General features: G+C 41.3%; 1 protein-coding gene across 1 annotated transcript in view; it reads left to right on the forward strand.

Moving 5' to 3' along the window:
* Nucleotides 1–5,222: 5,222 nt before the first annotated feature.
* LOC115373338 (dolichyl-diphosphooligosaccharide--protein glycosyltransferase subunit STT3B-like) overlaps nt 5,223–20,246 on the forward strand; it is a 62,204-nt gene continuing 47,180 nt past the window's right edge. Inside the window, exon 1 of the mRNA XM_030071679.1 lies at nt 5,223–5,844. Coding sequence (XP_029927539.1) covers nt 5,558–5,844 — 287 coding nt within the window. The 5' untranslated portion in view covers nt 5,223–5,557. The remainder of the gene's footprint in view (nt 5,845–20,246) is intronic.

The following is a 20,246-nucleotide window of genomic DNA, read 5'->3' on the forward strand; positions in this document are numbered from 1 at the left end:
CCTTTCTTTCCTTCTTTCTTATGTTTCCTACCGGGAATTTTCCACCACAAAAGCAGACAAATTCTGTGTTGGCTTCGTTTCTACATAAAAAAAAAAAAAAAAAACTAACGAGGAAGCCTGTTATATCAACGTCATCAAGGTGGCTTTGTCTGTGTGTGTAGTTTGTATGAAGATAGTTAATAGTTGACACACAAACATTTCCCAACATTTTTTGCAAGAAGCTGCGTGAGCATTACCGGAACGGATATGACAAAGGTCAACGGGTTGCTTAAAAATTTCCATTTCATTTAATTTAATTCAAGGTATCCAAAATTCTGTCTGGGGTAAAAAAAAAAAAAAAAAAAAAAAAAAAAAAAAAAAAAAAAAAAAGGCAGTTATTATAACATATGATACATTAGAGTAGCCTAAAACGTATCTGTAGATAAATGTTATAAAAATCAAACTCTCTTTAGCATAAAGCAGCATTTTTTTTGTTAAGCTTGGCCATAAATCACATCTTTTGCACCTAGGTTTATTTATCTCACACTCATTGATCAACCTTGCTGTTATCAGGTGAAGTTTGACATGCCAGGCCACTTTCTGTGTAATTTCACCAACCAGCTCTCCTTTGAAGCTTCAGATCAGTCAGATCCATTGGTACGTGTAATTTACTGCTGTAGTAATAAAGTGAAATCATTCGCAGAGACTGGCTGTTAATTTTTTAAAGAGTGCTGATGCTCCAGCCTCATCTGCCCCATTTCACATCCTGGTACAGCTGACTTCACTCTATTAAAAACAAAAAAACACGGGTTAATGGGGATCATACAGCACAGGGGGTCAGATCAACAGTGTGGATGAATGGAACAGCAAATATAAACTGCATTTAAGGACATTTATGTGCCTGGTGTATGATGAGCTTCATCGCTGAAATATCTTAGTATCATAAGTCGGAATGGTCTGGATGTCTTCCACACCTATAATTCCCAGTCAATTTTACAGGAGCAAATCTGCCTTAATGATGGTCTTTTTCTGCACAGAAGTCTCTGTCGCCTTTATGGTTTTTTTCTTCATCGCAGAAACAGATGTATGAATGCAGATAATATGATTCACTTCTCTGGGTAAATCATTATTCAGGCACAAATTGGACTCAGTTATCAATCAGCCTCTGACAAGGACTTTAATTAACTGATGCTATTAATGTAACTTGTTTTATTGATTGATTTCAGCTGTCAGCATGTAAAATAGTGTCCCTATTAGTCTCCTTTCAAAAACATAACAACCATAGCTACATCACTGTAGTCCTCAATGAAGTATGATGTGTGGTCAGCCACGTGACTGTTTCTGAGCGGTTTTGGCTGCAATTTGTCTCAATTTAAAACAATTTAAGCACAATCGATGCTAATTACCTTGTAATTCACCCAACCTCAGTGCTTTAGGACAGGCTGCTGAATACTAAAATAGCCCAAAAGTTATATTTGAAGGAATATTGCATTGCACCTGATTCAATTGAAATTTTAGATGTTTCAGTGGAGTTGTGTCTTCCAAATAAATTATCTATTAAAAATGATTTCTTTAAACTGAGACTATATCTTCATTGGTATGTTTATATCTGAGTTAGCCATATAGACTGGTTCATATAGAATTACCTCTCCACAAACAGATTTAGGACGCCATCAAGTGGTTAAAACGCATATTGCAGTGTGTGTGTGTGTGTGTGTGTGTGTGTGTGTGTGTGTGTGTGTGTGTGTGTGTGTGTGTGTGTGTGTGTTCTGGCAGGGTATTTAAAAAAAATCCGATCAGGTTCATGTAGCGGTGCAGAAATTAGTTTGAACCTCATTCCACACAGGCACCATAACCTGTGTGAGTATATGCCTAACATATTATCTGAACAGTACATTTTACTGCTCTCTTGGCCCACCTAAGCCATTCCTCTTGGAGACTGTGTGATAGTGCAGCAGCAATTCATCATGTATATTAACAGTGGGAGATATAAGATCGCCACCTCTGTTACATGGAGTCCATACCTCTGAAAAGTTGGGCCTACTATATGTGCACATGTGCAAAATTCAAGGAAGTATAAACTGCTGCATCTCAAGGAAAATAGCACTTGCATGATTACTATCTGAAACCATTCAAGATTTATAATATGCACCTTCATTTCTGATTGCACAGACTTATGGTTTGACACCCCACAGGCAACGGGAACGCCAGTCACCACAAACAACTTCCTGTGTTTCTAGTAATAAGTGTTTCTGCAGTATCCGTTCAGTGCACTGAGATGTGACAAATGAATGAATTTGTCTCATGAGCTGCAAGAGTCAGCCGCCACCAGTGCACAAATTGCCTTAATAGCTGCCCACACTTGTAAAATGTAATGCAGCGTTTGTACAATGGGGACTCATGCTCATTAAAACATGTGCTCTTTTCATATAGGGAGCAGGCAAAAAAGTAGGCCTGCTACTCATGTTGGATTCTGACTGATATGTTAAAAGTCCCATGTCATTTTGCACTTTGATATGAGTTTGGTTGCCACTTTGTGCTGTTTCATCCCTGCCAGCATCACAGAAATTGTGATCTGCAGAGGAGAATGCATTAACTCCTCAGAGGAAATAGTGTAACTTTTCATAAATAAACAGACACTTTAGGAGTTAGAGTACCGCTTCCATCAGCTATGGTGATATTGAATAATGGATAAGGCTTTGTGCGGGCAAAAGGCTCAGGGCAATACTGCAAAGTCCCACATTAAAACACTGAAGGGCGATAATTTCTCCTAGGGTTACTAACCACCAGCCTTCTCAAGTATCTGATGTGAAAGGCAAAAGTGATCCGTCATTGTTGTTGTTTCCAGAACGTTACATTTTACATGAGCACTGTAGAGAACATGTCGGGTACTGAAAGCTTTTACCCCATATCTTGTATGGTGCAGAGCTCTCGTGCAAACCATTCAGTGGCTTTATAGATGCAGAAAGATATGAGATTTGAAATGAGACACTGGATCATCACCAGCTTCAAACATTTTTTCACCTTTGATCGCTTGTCGTCACTTCTGAATATGTATGTGTCATGAACAGTTTTCCACAAATAAATTCCCTTTCATAGTATCATGGTTATACTTCAACGCACACACTTAATCTACAGCAGAGACAGAGGAGCCTATATAACTATCATCTGTAGAAATTAATTTGTGGTATGAGGAGATGCAGTGTTTTATGGCAAACCAGAACATCCCTACACCTCTTTTTTTTTCCAGCACTGTGTGTGTGTTTGTGTTTACATGTGCACGACTGTGTGGTTCTTGCAGACATTGCAGTGTAAGGTATGTAATTTATGCGAAGACAGTTGGTGCACACCATTCCAGATGATAAACAAATGCAGCTCCAAGGGGAATGGGGATTATTCCTCTGTTATCATTTGCTGTAGTGTGTTCTCTCTCCTCAATCGCTCTCTTTTCCTCGCTCATGGACAAAGATACAATATATCTGCAGGCTGAGAAATAGACAGTGACCCATATTGTCTGAGGTGAACCAAGCCATGTTGTGAATTTGAATGGAAAACAGTGAGAGAATACAGTATAAAGCAATAAAGTAACACAGAGACACACATACACAGAAACATGTCACCTCTCTTACTCCTTTGTATATCACTGTGCTATTCAATCACTCCAAGGTAATAGTGTTTATATATAATACTGTAGACTGTGTGCAATTAATGCACGGGTTTAATTTTAACAATCATTTTCAGAGCATTATGGAACGTTTACTAAAATGATTAATGAGTCAATGAATGAACAAATTAATCAGTTAATGAATGAAAGAATGAACAAGTGAGTCTTCTTTCACAAGGTGACATATCTACTTTGATCAAGGGGGAATAAGGATGCTGCAAGTGCCTTTGTATGTAACTCCCACCTCTCCCACTGAATGCTTTTCAAATATTCTGACATGCAAATTTGGAGTTACATTCATTACACAGATATATGCGCATTGAGTGAGTGTGAGGGTCTCAAACGATGCACCGTCATTAGCTCATTTGTCTCATTCTTCTCAAGGGACGGTTTTCCAAGATTACATCATGGGGTGTTAACAGAATGAATCACAAACTGACAGAATCTGAGCTGATGGATTACACAACTGCACGGTGGACATGCAACCCCATCATATTAGCAGATAGATGTGCCGGTTTTAGATCACTTCAGGTTAGCTGTCAGCAGCACCAGTAGATAAGGGCTTGACAAGCAGAGTGCAAACACACTGCTGTCAGTCTTAAGGCTCCCCTCACTCTCAGCTGATTCTTCTCAGAAGAGAACAGACTGCTCGGTACGGAGGTGAAACGTCTTGACTCATTTGAAGTGCCAGATGCTTTTTTTGAATTTTTTTGGTTAGGAATACCCACCCCTTGCTTTAGCAGACACTTGATGAATTAGCAAGCAGCTCCTCACAAGCACCTCCCTGAGCAGTGTAGTGCTTTCATCTTGAGACTACCCATCGCCTCTGTTCTTTTGTGATGATGGGTTTTAACAGCCCCTTCTCTGTCTGTCTCCTCATATCCAAGACACATAGATCTCAGGGTCTCAGTATTCCCCAAACTACTAGAGGAGCTGAGCTTTGTGAGCTGGTGAACATTTTCCTCTGGTAGCAAAATCAGGTGTTGGAGATGCGTTGGGTGTGCGTTCACTCCTCCTCCCCAAAAAACAAAACAAAACAACAAGAACACCCAACAAAAACAGACAAACCTGGGCGTTTCAGTGCCTGTACAGTTAGAATAACATAGGATAGCATCTGATTTTTATTTGCAAACATTATTTCACAGGAGATGAACTTGCTGCAAGTTTCATCAAATGCCCTGCCTTGATGTCGCTATTTAGATGCCTTACTCCTGTTGTGAATGGGGAATTATGGGCGTCACTCGAGGCTTAAAGTTGGCTCCGGGCCCTTGCTCCTGCCACATTGGCTCTTGATCTGTCAATATTTTCTGCAAAATTCATTTATTTCATTGGCTCCTGTGACTCCAGCGCCCCTGTGCTGTTTACATGCCATACGCTCTACCCGGTGCCTGTCACGCCTCGTCTTTCACACCTATTGGCTGTTTCTCCGGTGACAGATCCGCTCCAGCGGCAAGACAGCTCCCTTTTCATTGGTTGGTCCATCTGTCTGTCAAAAGCGTTCTGTCACGGGATTGGCTCCCTCCGGGCACAGCGTTCGTCTTTGCTGTACCTGTCTCGCTGTGAGAGGCTGACAGCTCTTCCTGTTCTTCGCGCCGCTACCGCCCCTTCATCCACTTCCAAGGAAGGAAGGAGGAACTGCTCCAGCCGCATGTGTCACACCAGTATGCTGCAGAACCTCGCTGCTATGTGACTCCCTGGGATAACTTTGTTGGTTTAGCGGTCGGTGGGAAGTAAGGTTAGGAAGTTAGGATATCCAACCAGCGTTTGGGGTGCACGGAGGGGCGCGCAGGGAAGGTGGTAAAAGGGGTTTCGGAAGTGGAGCGTGGCAGCAAAAAGGAGGAGGGGGGGCTTTCTTTCCTGTGTGTTACCAGATAGCTTGCTTTGCTTGTTAGCCACGACGGGACTAACTAGAATATGGCGGAGCATCACAGCACAGTTTCCGACAGCAAACACAAATCTGCAGCGAACGCCGGAGCGTCGTACTCGGGGAATGGACGCAGCAGCGCGGTGGCCGCGGCCGGGGAGAGAGGCAGCGGCGCCGGGGCAGCAGGAGGAGGTCTGTCCGGCGGCCTGACGCAGCCGGCCGGGTGGCAGTCCCTGCTGTCTTTCACCATCCTGTTCCTGGCCTGGCTGGCCGGTTTCAGCTCCAGGCTCTTCGCCGTCATTCGCTTCGAGAGCATCATCCACGAGTTTGACCCTTGGTGAGTTGGTTATCTCGCACACAACGGCCTACTTTGTTTGAGCTGCTGGCCAAACAGAGAAAGTAGATATCGAAACGGACGCTGCGCCTTGGTGCGCTGTGGGGGAAGTTTCCTTTATCACTTGTCAAGTGGACGGTGTGTAACATCCCATTCATACACACTAACAGGCGTCAGATCTGCAAGTCTTTGCATCTAACAGGACCAACACATCCTCTGTATAAACTTCATATCTGGGTGCACAGTGATTAGCTGAGAAGATATTAGTGAAAGAAACAATTTGGTTATCAAAGCATCAGTTTAGCGGGAACAATGGACTTTGTGGTTATTTATGTCATAGCTTCCCAATAGATTCCTGTCCATTTTTGCTGAATCTTCGCTCTCGGGTAGTGATGTATAATACATCAAATTTGTATGCACCTTGCCATTACAAATGACGTCCATGTATATAGGTTATTATATGGTGTACCTTTGTTATAGGCGGTGCGTCTTGGGGTGGGGAGGGGGTCTAGGCATTGTAAACGAGGACAATGGTGTCAGAGTGGGTGTTCTGGGTGACACAGCGGATTGAACCTGGAGAGGAGCAGCCACGCTCAGCGATAGCAGGTTGAAGTTCTCCCGTTTTAGCAGCCTTTGCAGTAACAACCACAAGAGCGACGGTTTAACGCATTGGGTTATTGTCATCTTACAACGCAAAGGTCAGCATTGGTTTGTGCAAGTTGCAGGCGGTGTAATGCAGGCTTTTGCCAGCTTTTCAGTGCGGACCGCTGCAACTGAATTCTTAGCATTGTCCATGCTTGTTTCCATAAAGTCTGCTCCTAATAGAAACCACTATAATATCCCAACAGGGACTTACTATGTGTCCAATTTATATGACTTTATTGCACAGTGGTATTTTTATCTCCCATGTTGTTGAAGCAATATTCCTTTATCCATATTTTAACTTGTAATTTTGGTCTGGCATTTATATCCTTTTAAAGTGCATTGTAGGATTACTGTAATTACTTGTCCCAAGAGTAAAATGTGGTGAACTTAAGACTGAGAATATTTAGTAAGTCATCTGGATTCATCTGATTTTGTTGAACTTTTCATCTCAACCTCCATAATAGTGGCATTTCCATCAGGCTTACCCGGAACAATTTGATGGTGTTGTTGTACATGCCACTAGTTTTACTGTGAGTGTGAAATGGGTTTGCTCATGCTGTCTGAGACGTTAATGCAGCCAGGCAGCAGCTGACAGTTGGACAGTTAGCCTAGCACACTTTCACTGCAAGATAAGAGCGGACACACAAAACAGTCAGGAGTCAAGGAGCTTGGCTGGATTTTTCCTTCCTCATTGGTTTTTGCATGGCCTTCCAATTTGTGTGGTTTATAAAGCTAACCTTAGAGATAATGAAGCACCTCGGAGTGAGCTGGTAGACACCGCGCCAGACCAGACCTGGTGCTGTTTTTGCACTGATCATGATATTGTTTGTCTCTCATTTCAAATTCCCCACCAGCCTGGTGTCTGCCAGAAAATGTCAGAGCTTTTTATTTGGACACCAAGGGACTGTTGCCTGACCCAAGTCTGTGTTGCATCATTGTTTACAGTGGAAGTATTTAATGATTATTCTGGGACCGACACTGTGGATTAAACTGCCAGCTTCATGTTTGTCTTTGAACAAAAGAGGAGGCGTGAAAGATTTGTCTAGTCGAAAATCCTCTGGAGTTTCTTTATGTTGCTGTCTGAAAACTTGACATGACACAACATATCATGAAATTCATTGATTTGTTCATGCATTCTTTCATTGTTCTACCACTGTACCTCACTATCAGACGGGGCTATAGTATTATGTCAGCTGGATTGTATACTCTAGTAGGTGTTTGGATAGCCAAGTTTAGAAATGCGTGAGACCTTGTAAGCCTGTGAATGTTTCCCTGCCAGTCTGTGGTGGAAGCACCAGTATCTCTGTATCTCTGAGTTATACATTAGTTTGTTACATTTTGCTTTTCAGTGTACAGAAGGAGTCACACAATAGAAATTTCGGAGTTATCAAGCATTCAGGAAGTGGAAAGCCAGCAAGTCTTCAGAATGTGGCATCAGCACCTTCGCTGGTCTCCGTTTGATGACGTTTTCCTCTTGCACAACCCTGTGACCTCAGCACGAGGTTGCTGTCATAGCATATCTATGAAGGGTTTAGCGGGAGAGCTAACACTTGTACCACCACTCTGTGTTTGTTCTCTTTCTATCTCTCTCACTCGCTCACGCTGTCTCTGATGTGTCCTTTGATGTGGCTAGTTAGTGCTCTTTCTCCCTCAGAAGTGCTAGATGGAGCTATTACATCGGACAGCAAGGCGGATCGGGACTAGCATTAGGCAGTCTGCCCGCTGATGGTTAGTTATGCTTTTAGTTTGTGGTGTGTTAATCATGCACCACGCTGCATCAGAAAAACAACTTCATTAGTACTTATGTCTGTGTCTGATGCACTAAGGTTACTAGCTGGTGAGTTGGACCTCCCTCAGAGCGAGGCCTGGCAGGGAGACAGGACTCAATCTATCCATCATCTGGCACTCAAAGCTCCAGCTCTGTCACTGATGGCTGCTAGGAAATTTTAGTGCAATTAGTGTCAGCCCGTGTCCAGTCCACTTATCATTGAGAATGACATGCCTTATATCAACACAGGCATGACACAATTACGCCATTGAAAAAGGGATACTCCAGTGAGAACGTAACCATCCTTGTAATAGTTGGCAGTGATATTGAAGGAGCTTTTCTCATGTCTGATTAAGACAATCTAGCTATCTATAATCTATCTATGCAAGGCCATCACTTTGTGAATTCTTCGTTAGTTTTGAAATTCAAATTCATGACTAATACTAGTAATGTGAAAGGAGAAGGAGCTCAGTGATCTTGAAAACATAAAGGAACAACGGAACGGAGAGTGTCTGTGAATTATAATAGGACCAATCCAATATGTGGACACTCTTTTCTGTTTCTTTGCACGCACATAAATGAATGGAAGATAATTGGAAAAAGCACAGTGTATTCTTGAGGACAGAGTTGATGAGGTGTATGTTTTGATTGTGTCTGGGCTGCAGAATGGGTTATCAGTTGTGCCAAGACACAGAATGAGAGTGAGGGTTTTTTGTTTTCTGTAATGAACAGGCATTAAACCCAGGCTCTTTTTGTTGCTGTACATTTGTCTGGAAGGATCAAGTTTTTTCGCCTCTATCTGCTGGAGAGGGAGGAAGGTGCTTTTGAAGGTTTAAAAGGGGAAGGGAGGCAGGCAGGGGAGGAGAAATGAAATGTGTCGGCTTGAAACAGAATAGGAAAGCAGATCCCAGATTTAGTCCCGTTGGCTTCATTTACACTGGTTCCCTCCTCAGGTATGATTTTTTTTCCTTCTTGTTTTCCCACACACATCTACATGTTGTCAGCGCTGCCGAGGCCTACTTATAAAGGAGAGAAATGAGATTCCATTTTTATTTTTTATTATTCCGAGGTTCAGATGATTGCAAAAAACTATCTGCCCTAAGTCCTTGCCTCCTAAATACTGCAACCCCCCCCCATTCCCCTGTGCCAGAGCACAGCCAGGGCTTGTCTGATTTTTGGCTGAAGATTCATGAGAATGAGGGTTGTCCCTGCTGTCTTCTGTTAGGTGCCTTCAGTAGCACGCTCTGCTCGGTCATCAGGGTCATCACAGTTTGTGCTGCCGGTCAGCTCTGTTGACATGCCCAGCCAGTCCACCTGAAACCTGATCCCTCAGTGGCACTAACTGTGCCAAGCATTGACATTTCACCAGATAGGGGGGCAGAGACTCTGCCCTGGCTGGTAGTAACAGGCAAGGAGATGAACGAGCACATGGACTAGATGAGCACATTAGGTAACTAGGTTACTGGCCAGTGGACTGACTGATGGATCCACTGATAGAGACCTTTGCAGTGGAGTGGCTCTTTATGGCACAATGGACTTTATGGAGCGGTTATATTCCTTACTGCCATTTCTCTATTTTTTGGCTGCAAAATTTCAAAATGCATTTTTTTTGTCAGACACACCTTTAATTTTTTATGTCTTTATGTAATATCTGCAGTGCTTTCATATAAATAAATGTGTTTTTCATACTTATCACCAGTTGATGTAACGCAATGGTATGCCTGTATGAAGTTCATCTCTCAATATTTACATTTATTGCATATGCTCTTTTGAACACTAGATGTTGGACAGCTGTTTCCTGTGCAAATCTGTCAGTGTGCAGGAAGTGATGCGATTTATATTTCTGGCAGCATTTAGCATATTGTTTGGAATAAATCAATAATAGTTGGCATGAGGACTCATAGCCAACAGAGAAGAGCACCACCCACAGAAACTCAAACCTCATCAACAGAAAATCCAGCAAATTAAAAGAACAGAAAAGGAACGACTGATTATCGCTTTAAATAGACAGCTATGCCTTGATGTTTTGTGTTGTGAAATTCCTGCTCATATCTACCAGGCATTGAAAAACTGTCTGGCTGACTGTCACAAGTCAACTGGCTGTTTTGACTTTAACTTCCTGCCCCCTTCGATCGGAGCAGATAGAAAAGATGTTCTCTTTTGGCTTTTGTCTAGCTTAAAAACAGGTGCACAAAGGATGCCGGACATTAATCTGCAACCTACAATTGGAGTACTGCTCCATGACAAGTAAGGGACATCAAAGGAATAGTTCAGAATATTTGAAGTCTGTTTACATTTTCCACTCACTGCCAATGTCAATGTGATAGATTAAATTTTCACATTTATCCATCCTCTTCATTCTGAGCATACAGCTCCTGCTCGCCACCTACGTTTCAAAGCAGGTAACAGCAGACGAGTCCACAATTCTTGTTAAATTCAACAAAACACTCCATGATTTACCCAAAGCCACTGTAATGCTGTGGCAAATTCAGATGATTATTTTGTATTATTTTCTTCCTTCCAGTTCAAAGTCTGACATTTTTCTGTCTTAAGCTAAGGTTGCTGGCTTTCTCTAATGAATTCTACTCTTCATGTACTGACCTGACCAGTTGTTCTGTGTTTCTGGATCAGTACTCCTCTTCTCACAGACTTTACTTATGTTGCCTCTGATCCCTTCAGGGTAGAGATGGCTAAATGGCCATTCAGCCACTCTGTACTCTCTGAGCTGCTGCGTCACAGCAGTAACACACTGGGGTGTTTGGTTAAGCTGGCAAGGTGCATCAGACATGCAAGAAGCATTCTTGCATTGAGTGTCATTAAATAAAACCAGGAACACCAACTGGTTTCAGATTTTAGAGCTTTCATCTGGGCAGCTCTGTCTATTTTTATCTCAGGTTTTGTATTTCAATAGGAAATCCTCCCCATTCTGGGTTTGTAGATGTGGAAGATTCCCTTTATTCAGCTTACATAATTTTAAATCTGGTATTTTATTATGTAACAACCACAGTGAAGACGATGCATTTTAGGCTATCACTCAGGGAGGAGGATGAAATGGGCAAATACCCATAAAACTAAGCAATTTGACCGTGCCACGTTCCTCTTTAAAATGATTTTCTTGGAAGTAGACAGCAAATGCCTCTGTATGTATGTTAAAGCAGAATTCATGTTAATCCTATCAGCTGGGTCAGAATTGTATAGCACACGTGTGTGTGGCTGCATTTTCTGGTGTTGCGTCAAGCCGTTACTAGGCTTTAAGGTCACAAGGCTTAAGCTATTAGACTAATACAGAGATGGTTTTTTTTTCATACTAAGTGTGTTGAATTGTAAGATTGGCATCACAGGCCATGGTTGCAGTCGTTTTATCTGTGTGCGTGTGTGAACGTTGAACTTGTGGTCTGGATGTTGATGGGCCTGTGAGCTCTGGTTTGTCACTTAGCTTCGTACATCCCCCTTTTGCTTTTTTGTCTGTGACTCACCCTCACCCCCCCTCTGTGGTACTCTTTCACCCTTTCCTTTGCTCTATGTAAAGTGTGTGTGTGTGCACGCATAGGGTTCTAATCTGCTATGGCAGTTCTGTGGGGGATAGTAACCCCAAAGCCATTTTTTTAGTCCCCCCAAAATACACACATTCTGACAGATAGTGATGATGAAACAGCTGTGCAATAAACCCCTATGTTCTTGTCAGACGTCTCTTGATCATGTCTTGTGGTTTGGTCCGTGTGATGTCGCCCGAGGTTTATTTGATAGGCTTTGTGCTTTAGTGCAGTTAGAGTAGCCTCAAACGGCAAGGGTGCGGCGACTTTACCTGGGTTTTGTTTTGCTTCATTCCCCTTGATTGGCAGGTGCGCTCATCCTGTGCTGTTTGTAAATCAGTGTTTACTTGCGCTGATTCTTCTTTGCTAGACTGTATGAATCTTAACAAGCTGCCACTGCAATACTAGGTCAAGAGACTTGATTGATATGACAATATAAATTAGCAAATAGCTCTGGGCCAAAGTGGCTGGAGCGATGTTTGAACACTCAGGAAAGATAGAGACATTGCCCAAGCTTAGTGTAGTGCAGTTTTATTAGATGGACGAGGCCAGTGTGCTTTTCACTTCTGCTTTTCTCATCTGACATTTCCCCTTGCAAAACCAGCCCTGCACCTCGGCGCCGTTAGATTCACTCTCCTTTAACTGTACCAAAACAAGCCATTTGTTGGTTGACCTCCAGTGCTATAACTAGAGGCGTGTGACTGAGTGGAAAGAGTTCCAGCTTCAAGACACACACACACAAACACTACCAAATGACACTTAACTCATTTTCCATTGAACCCCCCCCCCGCTCCTGTTCTGCTGTGTTTTCCCCTGTCAGTGGTTAATTGGCTTGTCTTCATGTCTCTACGGGACTTTTTCTCGGTGTGGAGGTGTGTTGGTCTGACCCCGCCAGCCTCAAAGACACTGTGCCAGAAGTTGCTTCTTTAAGAACTACTCGCAGAACAGAGGGAACCTTCATGACCTTGTAAAGCACTTTGCTTAATAGTTTTCATGGACTGGAAGTGAAGAAGGCTCGCTTAGACAAGACTTTATAGTTTTGCATAGACAAAAATGACAACAGATAAGAAAGTTTCACATTCCAGGGGCTCATGTGAAGTTGTTCTTACTGTGTCATCTCCAAGGACCTTTACAGGGCTCTGGAAATGTTCCCCCTTTAGCTGGATGCTTGTCTGTTTCTTTAACCTATTATCCAGTACACTTACCTTTTAATGTCAGGTTGTTGCACTTACATCATGATTTCATTAATTTTCTATGTTAAGCACACTTAGCATTTTCATTTTTATGTCTGTATGAATATTTGATCACTGCAGTTCATTTAGTTGAGGGCCCTATGATTTCCACGTTGCAGAAAACACAGTTGGAATTGTGGAATTTGATCATGAAAACCAAATAATCTGTAAACACAGAATATTGTGCAAGTTGCCAAAATGTGGATGCAATATATAAAAATCAGGGTATTCCCTACAAGTATAGGCACTAAAGGAAATTTTGCCCATTAAATGAAAACAACATTCAACTCAAGATGTTGATGTAGCAAATAAAAGCGCTATATGAGGCATTATACTTTCTTCCTGGACAGCGAATTAAAGAATAGCCTGTGGGTGGATGTCCACACGTCTGTGGGAAATCCAGTGGACGATGCCTTGGATAATTCCTCGACAGTTTTCTTTGACTGTTCATAAATTTCTGGCATGATCTTCATACTGAAGTGGATGCACGAGGGGATTTTTGTACAGATCTTTGATCAACTGTGATCTGTTGCAATGATTAGACACTTTCTGATGACAAAATGTGTTTAATTCATAAAAGACAGAATTCAGAAAAATTAAAACATAAAAAACACCTAATTTTGGAAAAAATAAAATGGAATCTGGAAAAGGTTGAAATAGATCTCATAGGGCCCGAATTTAGTTGTTGGGGTTGTGTTGATTAGCCCTTTACAGATGATGCTGTAAGAAACAAATCCCAGGCATCTTATTCTCATCTCAAGAACTCTGTTAAGATAGCGTTTTGCATGGAGGTGAAGAGTAGCCTTCCATATAAAGACGTCTGCTTTTCTTGTCAAGAAGATGATTAACATCTTACTGAAATATTTAGTACTATATCAAAGTGTTAGTCAGTCATAAGGGAATATCCTCTTACACATGGCACCTTAGTTTGATAGGGAGCGTTTTCTTCATACAGAAATATTAATGTCAAGAAGAGCAGTTTGATTTGCCGTTCACTGTTGCCATTGACTAAATTCAAATAAAGTAGGCAGACAGTCTTTCTGCACCTGCAGTTTAAACATATGACAAGGAAAACACTTTTTTCTTCTCACAGCTTTTGAACTATTTGAGCTTTTGGCAATACCTCACAGATGACTTGAGCATGAAACCTGAAATTTGGTGAAGATCCATTTTAACAAAACTCTTCAGTTCCTTTTGAATAAAACGTTTGTTTTTTCTGGTTTGATTTCCATCCTGCTTTAACTGCAAGCGCTGGCAGTGTGCCTCTATACGGCTAACGTGTCAGTTGTACAGTTTTCTCATTGCCTTAGAAAGGGAGTGAGTGGGCACTCTGCCTGCTTGTACATTTTCTCTTTATGGCTGTTACAGACATATGTGATTTAAAATGTTAGTGCTGCATATAGGATTTTCACCATAATCTACATTACTTATGAAAGGGACCATACTTTATAGGCTGCTCTGCCCCGGAGATTTGTCCTCTGCTGTGGTCGTGAATGAAATCTGCGGATTTCTCACGTCAACGCTGAAGCAGCCTATCTAACACAAGTGTATTCAAACTTGTACTAATATCCATATTTCATGCGTAGGTCTAATATATTTTTCATTGCACTACTGAGCTCTGTGGTGTTGGCATCACCAGATTGCTGCCTCTCTGTTTCCCGCTCCTCTCACTCTCATCTCTCACTTCTCCTCTGTCCCTTTCCCTTTTTCACCAAATGTGCTGAAATGACTTTAGCTTTTGATGTGTGTGTGTATGTGTCGTCATACAATCTGCTGGGGATGCTCGGCGGCTTTTTCACAACTGATGCTACTTGTGAGTGCAAAATCTGAAATATTGTCTGCTGCGGACAGAGTGCCAGTCCAATCCATTTGCTTTAACTAAGTGATATAGATTGAGTCAATTGGTGTAATTGCAGTATAATCTATTTCTCCTTCATCAGTGAGACTATCTCCCTCCCATGTGTGAAGAAGGCAGTGCTTCAAGTCACTTTGCTTTGGTTGCTCACATGTTACACATGCCTCTTGGACTCAGATTTGACTGGTGCAAATCTATCATTGCCAAGCCAGTCTGTCCCCTCTGTCAGGATCAAGCACGCCTGATAAAGAACATCTGGCTGGAAACAAATTATGAGAGAGCATCTGGCTACGGTTAGAGACATCTTTCTTCCTCACTCTTCTTAATTTTGCATTCAGCACCTCACCTAGACCTTAGGATATTTGTGCTTTATCAGGCGTTACCTGATGTAAAAACAGGGGGTGCTCAAAATAATGGAAAAACCACACGGTAAAGGATTTTAACTTTGAAGCTAGGTACGCAGGCAAGATACAATACATTTCATGGCAGAGAACATTAAGTGTCAGCTGTAAAAGCAGTATGACAATCACTACAATTGGCCTGCATGTTTTCAAAAAACATGAACCATGTAAGGATTAAGAGACCAAATAGTTGCAGATGTAACCACAAACACTGTAAAACTATTTAACTACTTTTATTATGTGGCAAGAGCCTTAAAAATCATATGTAATCATAAATATGCACAATATGCCAAGCACATGCAATTTACATTAGCAGAGAGAAGCAGTGCTTGCAGCTTGAAACTCACTGAGAGGGACAGACACTTAACAGGCTACATGTCACAAAACTAAAGGCTGAAAAATTTGAATTGAATCAACATTTATGAGAAAACCCCCCCCTCCCCAAGAAAGAAAAGCAAAAAAAAAAAAAAAAAAAAAAAAGACCTTGCACGCTTCATAAAGCTTGAAAGTTGACATGGCTGGCATTCAGAAACCACTTTTATCCAAGGTCAGTGCCACTCACAGTCACATAACCTGATGTTAGGAGCACAAAAAGTAACATGGGGTGATGATTCATCTTGCACTCTCTTCATTCACCACAGATTAAAGAAAAAATGTGATGGAAACATTGACTTGTTGTCACATTGTTCCAGTGGTCTTCTCCCAGTTACAGATGTCTCAGCCAGTCAGCACACACAGTGTCGAGCTCTGTTTGAAAACACATTTTTGTAAAATTAAACAAAACCAGTAACAGATTTTACATTGTATATATATTTTTTATGAGATTACCAGTGTAATAACACAAACATTATGGCTTCAAACCCTTGAAATTGATGCTTATGTTTCACTGCAGAACACACACCATTTAATTAAAAAGGACACGGATATGTCAGAGTTTGTAATGTCACATTTTTGCGCAGTGGTGACCAATAATGCATAATGAATAGCAGAGAGTGTGCAGGCTTCATTACAACCAAAGACTACACCAGGTGATTGTAACTTCAAAAAGAGATGGAGCGATTAATTAGCGAACTCACCAGGTCTAGTCAGTCACCTGTGGGTGCCAGGTGATTGAGATTAAGCAGAGCATAACATAATGCGCACACTGGTATGAAAACGCTCAAGTTAGACACATTGAAATAACAATAAGACAAAAATAACAGTAAGACAAAAACTTTAAGACTTCATGCTTACTGTGATGGATTATGTAGGTCTGGCAATGTTCAGGTTGTTTTTCTTTTTTTTTTTTTTTTTTTTTTTTTTGAATAGCAGCACATGGCCTTTTCTGGAGGCACAACAGTGAGCCCGGGTGTCTCATACTGCACTGTCTGTATACAGACTCCAGGAAAGGGCCAGCTAGACAGACACAAACTTAAAACAGCAGTACGATCCTGTTAAAATGCAATCAAATATACCTTCCAACAAATATGATTTTATTGTGAATGCAATTTGCTCCCTTGCTATCCAATACTGTTTTTTTTTTTTTGTTAATTTGTAAATGTCACTGTTAGCATAATGCATTTGCTGTCTTCTTGTTGTCTTCAGTCCCTTCATTCTCTGACTGCAGCTGATTTCTTTAGGAATGTTTCTGCTACCTGCTCAAATCCCCAAAAGCTTGTGAAATTGTGTCAGAGGTCTTCAGTAAAACCTTGCCTGTTTTACTGAAGTTGTTCGTTGACATTGCAGCCCACATGCACATGAACTTGGGACCAAACGGAGGCATTGCACATATTGTTCAAAATGTCACAAGTGCACAGATTTTAGCAAGAAAATAACCTAGTATTTCCACAGTTGCTGAAGAGTCACTTTTTTGTGGTGTGTCTGTTGTGTTTATCGGGAGGCAAAGTTCCTCTAAGAGCTCAACAAAACTGTCCTCAGGTAGAATTATTCAGCCTGTTTCTGGGTGTTTGTAATTGCAGGCCGGAGCTCTGTGCCATGAGTCAGCCCTGGGCTCATCATCAGTGATCAGGAGAGGGCTGATCGGAGGCAGAGAGGCTCTTCCCTGCTTCTCTCTGCCTCACAGACTACTGATCCAGACCTACAGCCATTCACAAGGAGGGGGAAATAAACAGGCTTCTGTTCTTTGCCTCCAGTTGATATGGCTCAGCTCTACTCTGACAGTTTTGCTGCAGCCATTTGGCATCCCTGTGAAAGTGTTATCATACCTGGTTTCTTTGGTCCAAAACACAGTGGAAAAGTTGACTTAGTTGCATTTTTGTTCTTGGAAATAACAGATCATAGCACTAGGATGTTAAAAAAAAAAATCACAGGCTGCAAGGAGGGTCAGAACAATTGGATTACAGTTGTATCTATATATATCTTGTATATGTCTGTATCTATATATAAATATAGATTGATGATAGATAGATTCATAGATAGATATGTCACTATAGATATAGATATAGAGATCTAGATGTAGAGTACACATACAGATAATACGCATAGTACACACCCTAAATCACCATATAATCAGGACTCCCGGGGGAATATCGTCTTAAGCTGAGACGCTTTGATCTTGACTCTTTAAATGTCTAAATGTCTAACTACAGTCTATCGGATGTCAGCATCAATCTCCTTATACCCATAAAACTGCACATTTTGGGTTTATTTACATTAGTTGGTCACCATTAGGTTGGTTTTCCCCGTTATGATGTACACTATACTATAGTTCAAATGGAAATGGTCTGAGTCCTGCATTAGCAGGTATTTTGCTGCGGTTTGGAGAATAGGAATAGTGTTGCTGCTTAAACCAACCAAACTAAAGCCTTTGGGCCAGATGCATAAATTATATGTATGCACAAAAACATGCATATGCTGTTTTCTGCACAGAAATTGGTATTGATAAAAAAGAGTATACAGTGATAATGTGTATACCTTGACGCATACTTCACACCATGCATGCAGCAGGTTTTTAGTAAAAAAATAACATGAAAGATTGAATTGACACGACACTATTATTTCAGTATACCAAGTGTTCTTAATAGCCAGCTTGATTGTATGATGTTGTACAAGCCTGTATCTGTTTTATATTGTGAGTGAAAATATGTCTTTTACACTGTCACACACAGTATAGATATGATTTTGGATTGATTTAGCAGCACGTGTGTAATATTTAACTCAATTAATAATCATTATCATTATGACCGCTGAAAATAGGCAGAGCTGTACATAATGACAGAAGTGACAGCTTTGGCACTGACCTTGGCAATGCAAGAAGAGAACAGGTGTACAGAGAGCATGCTGGTTTTCTGGCGCAAGATGTTGAGTGGCTGACATGTTGCTTCAGGTCTCCAAGAGAGAGGGAACTGGGCCCACTTTTACAACGGCAGATGCAGAGAAACTGTGCAAACCCTGTCTCTCATCTATTTTGGAGAGAGGTGGGATCCCCTCGCCGCTGCCTGTAGTTCACACACTTGCATTGGGAGCACTGATGCACTTCTTCACCTCATGTCTGTAGTCACACCATTTCTTTTTGGCTTCATCCAGGGTCCAGAGCTCAGAACTGACTTAGGTTACTCTTTGCCACTGTGCATTTCTTATTTTGTTGGTTATGCCAGTGTTCAGACATCCAGACAAAAAAATCCTCCTTTTCTCAACCTCTCCAACTACTTCATTTTCACAGTTGGTGAAATCATGTTTTGTCTTTGTTCTTTTCGTTCCCTTGAATGAGCAGCAACAGCTATTAATATGGAAATAAGGCTAATTAGGGGTGTGTCAGTCTCCATCTATGGCTGATTACGGGAGCACCGGAAGGAGTAATGCGTTACTGTAATTAGATTACTTTTCTCAGTAATGCAGTATTGTTTTATGTTTGAATTTTCGGTAATCAGATCACAGTTAAATATTTTCTAATAAAAATGGTTGCTTACATTTTTTGAGCATAGGACTTCAGTGGAGTTATGGCAAATTTAATGCATTAAAAAATCACATCAAATAAGCAATCAGAATCTCTCTTGCCTTCTTGCATTCATATCATCCAGTGCAGAAGGTTGGGTTAACACACTACTGAGGAGAGAAAGGTGACAGAGGTGGAAGAAAATCCACTGTCACCTCCTGATCAAGTCGTTAGTTTTTGAAAGATTTGGATTCTCAGCGAGGATAATATCATGTATAAGATGTGGTGTGTGTGGTGGATGATTGTCCCGACCTCCTGGCCCCCTGTGTCCTGTCTGCTGAAGCTAACAAGCAGTTTCATTTTACACAGCCTCTAATCCAAACAGTAGACCACTGATGAGGGCATAAACAACTCACTACTTAGATCATGTACCTTAAATTGAACTCGCCTCCTAGTGCGATCGACTCTGCTGTTACAAACTAAGACTAATCCTTATAATTTTTCTTGCTTATGATATTCAACCAGAAAACCATAGGACTGTGAAACCGCTCACACACATGGACAGAGACTGTGAGAAAAGTATAGAGTGCTGCTGGTTGACTGATGAGCTGTGATAATGATAATCTGTTCCTGTTTCTGTAAGTGCAGATGTACCAAGAGTGCTGGTGTAGGATCAGATATAAACTTTTATTAAAGTGATGTAATAGGCAAACTTGATCACTACTCATGATTTGGTGTCTTGTTCTCCCTCTGATGATGGCTGATCTGGGTTTGAGGAAAGTACTGCAGAAGTGATGTAAGTAGTAACTAATTACTTTTTACAGAGTGTTTAAGGTAAAATTTGTAGAATGTAACTTTACTTAATTACTTTTTTGAGTCTTTAGTCTTTAATCTACAGAGCTTTGTGCATCTGGAGTTCAAATATACCCCTCCAAACATGCTTGGTTGGAATGTGCTCATTTTAGGTAGGGTTGCATGGAATGAACAGAATATCTTATTATAATGTTTTTTGGGTATTTTTTTGCCGTTTTTGATTTATGTGACAGTCACAAGAAAGGGAAAGACGGGGCACAGAGGGGAGGGCTCGATCCAGTCTT

This window comes from Myripristis murdjan, chromosome 16, assembly GCF_902150065.1.
Source record: "Myripristis murdjan chromosome 16, fMyrMur1.1, whole genome shotgun sequence".
In the NCBI taxonomy this organism is placed as follows: Eukaryota; Metazoa; Chordata; class Actinopteri; order Holocentriformes; family Holocentridae; genus Myripristis; species Myripristis murdjan.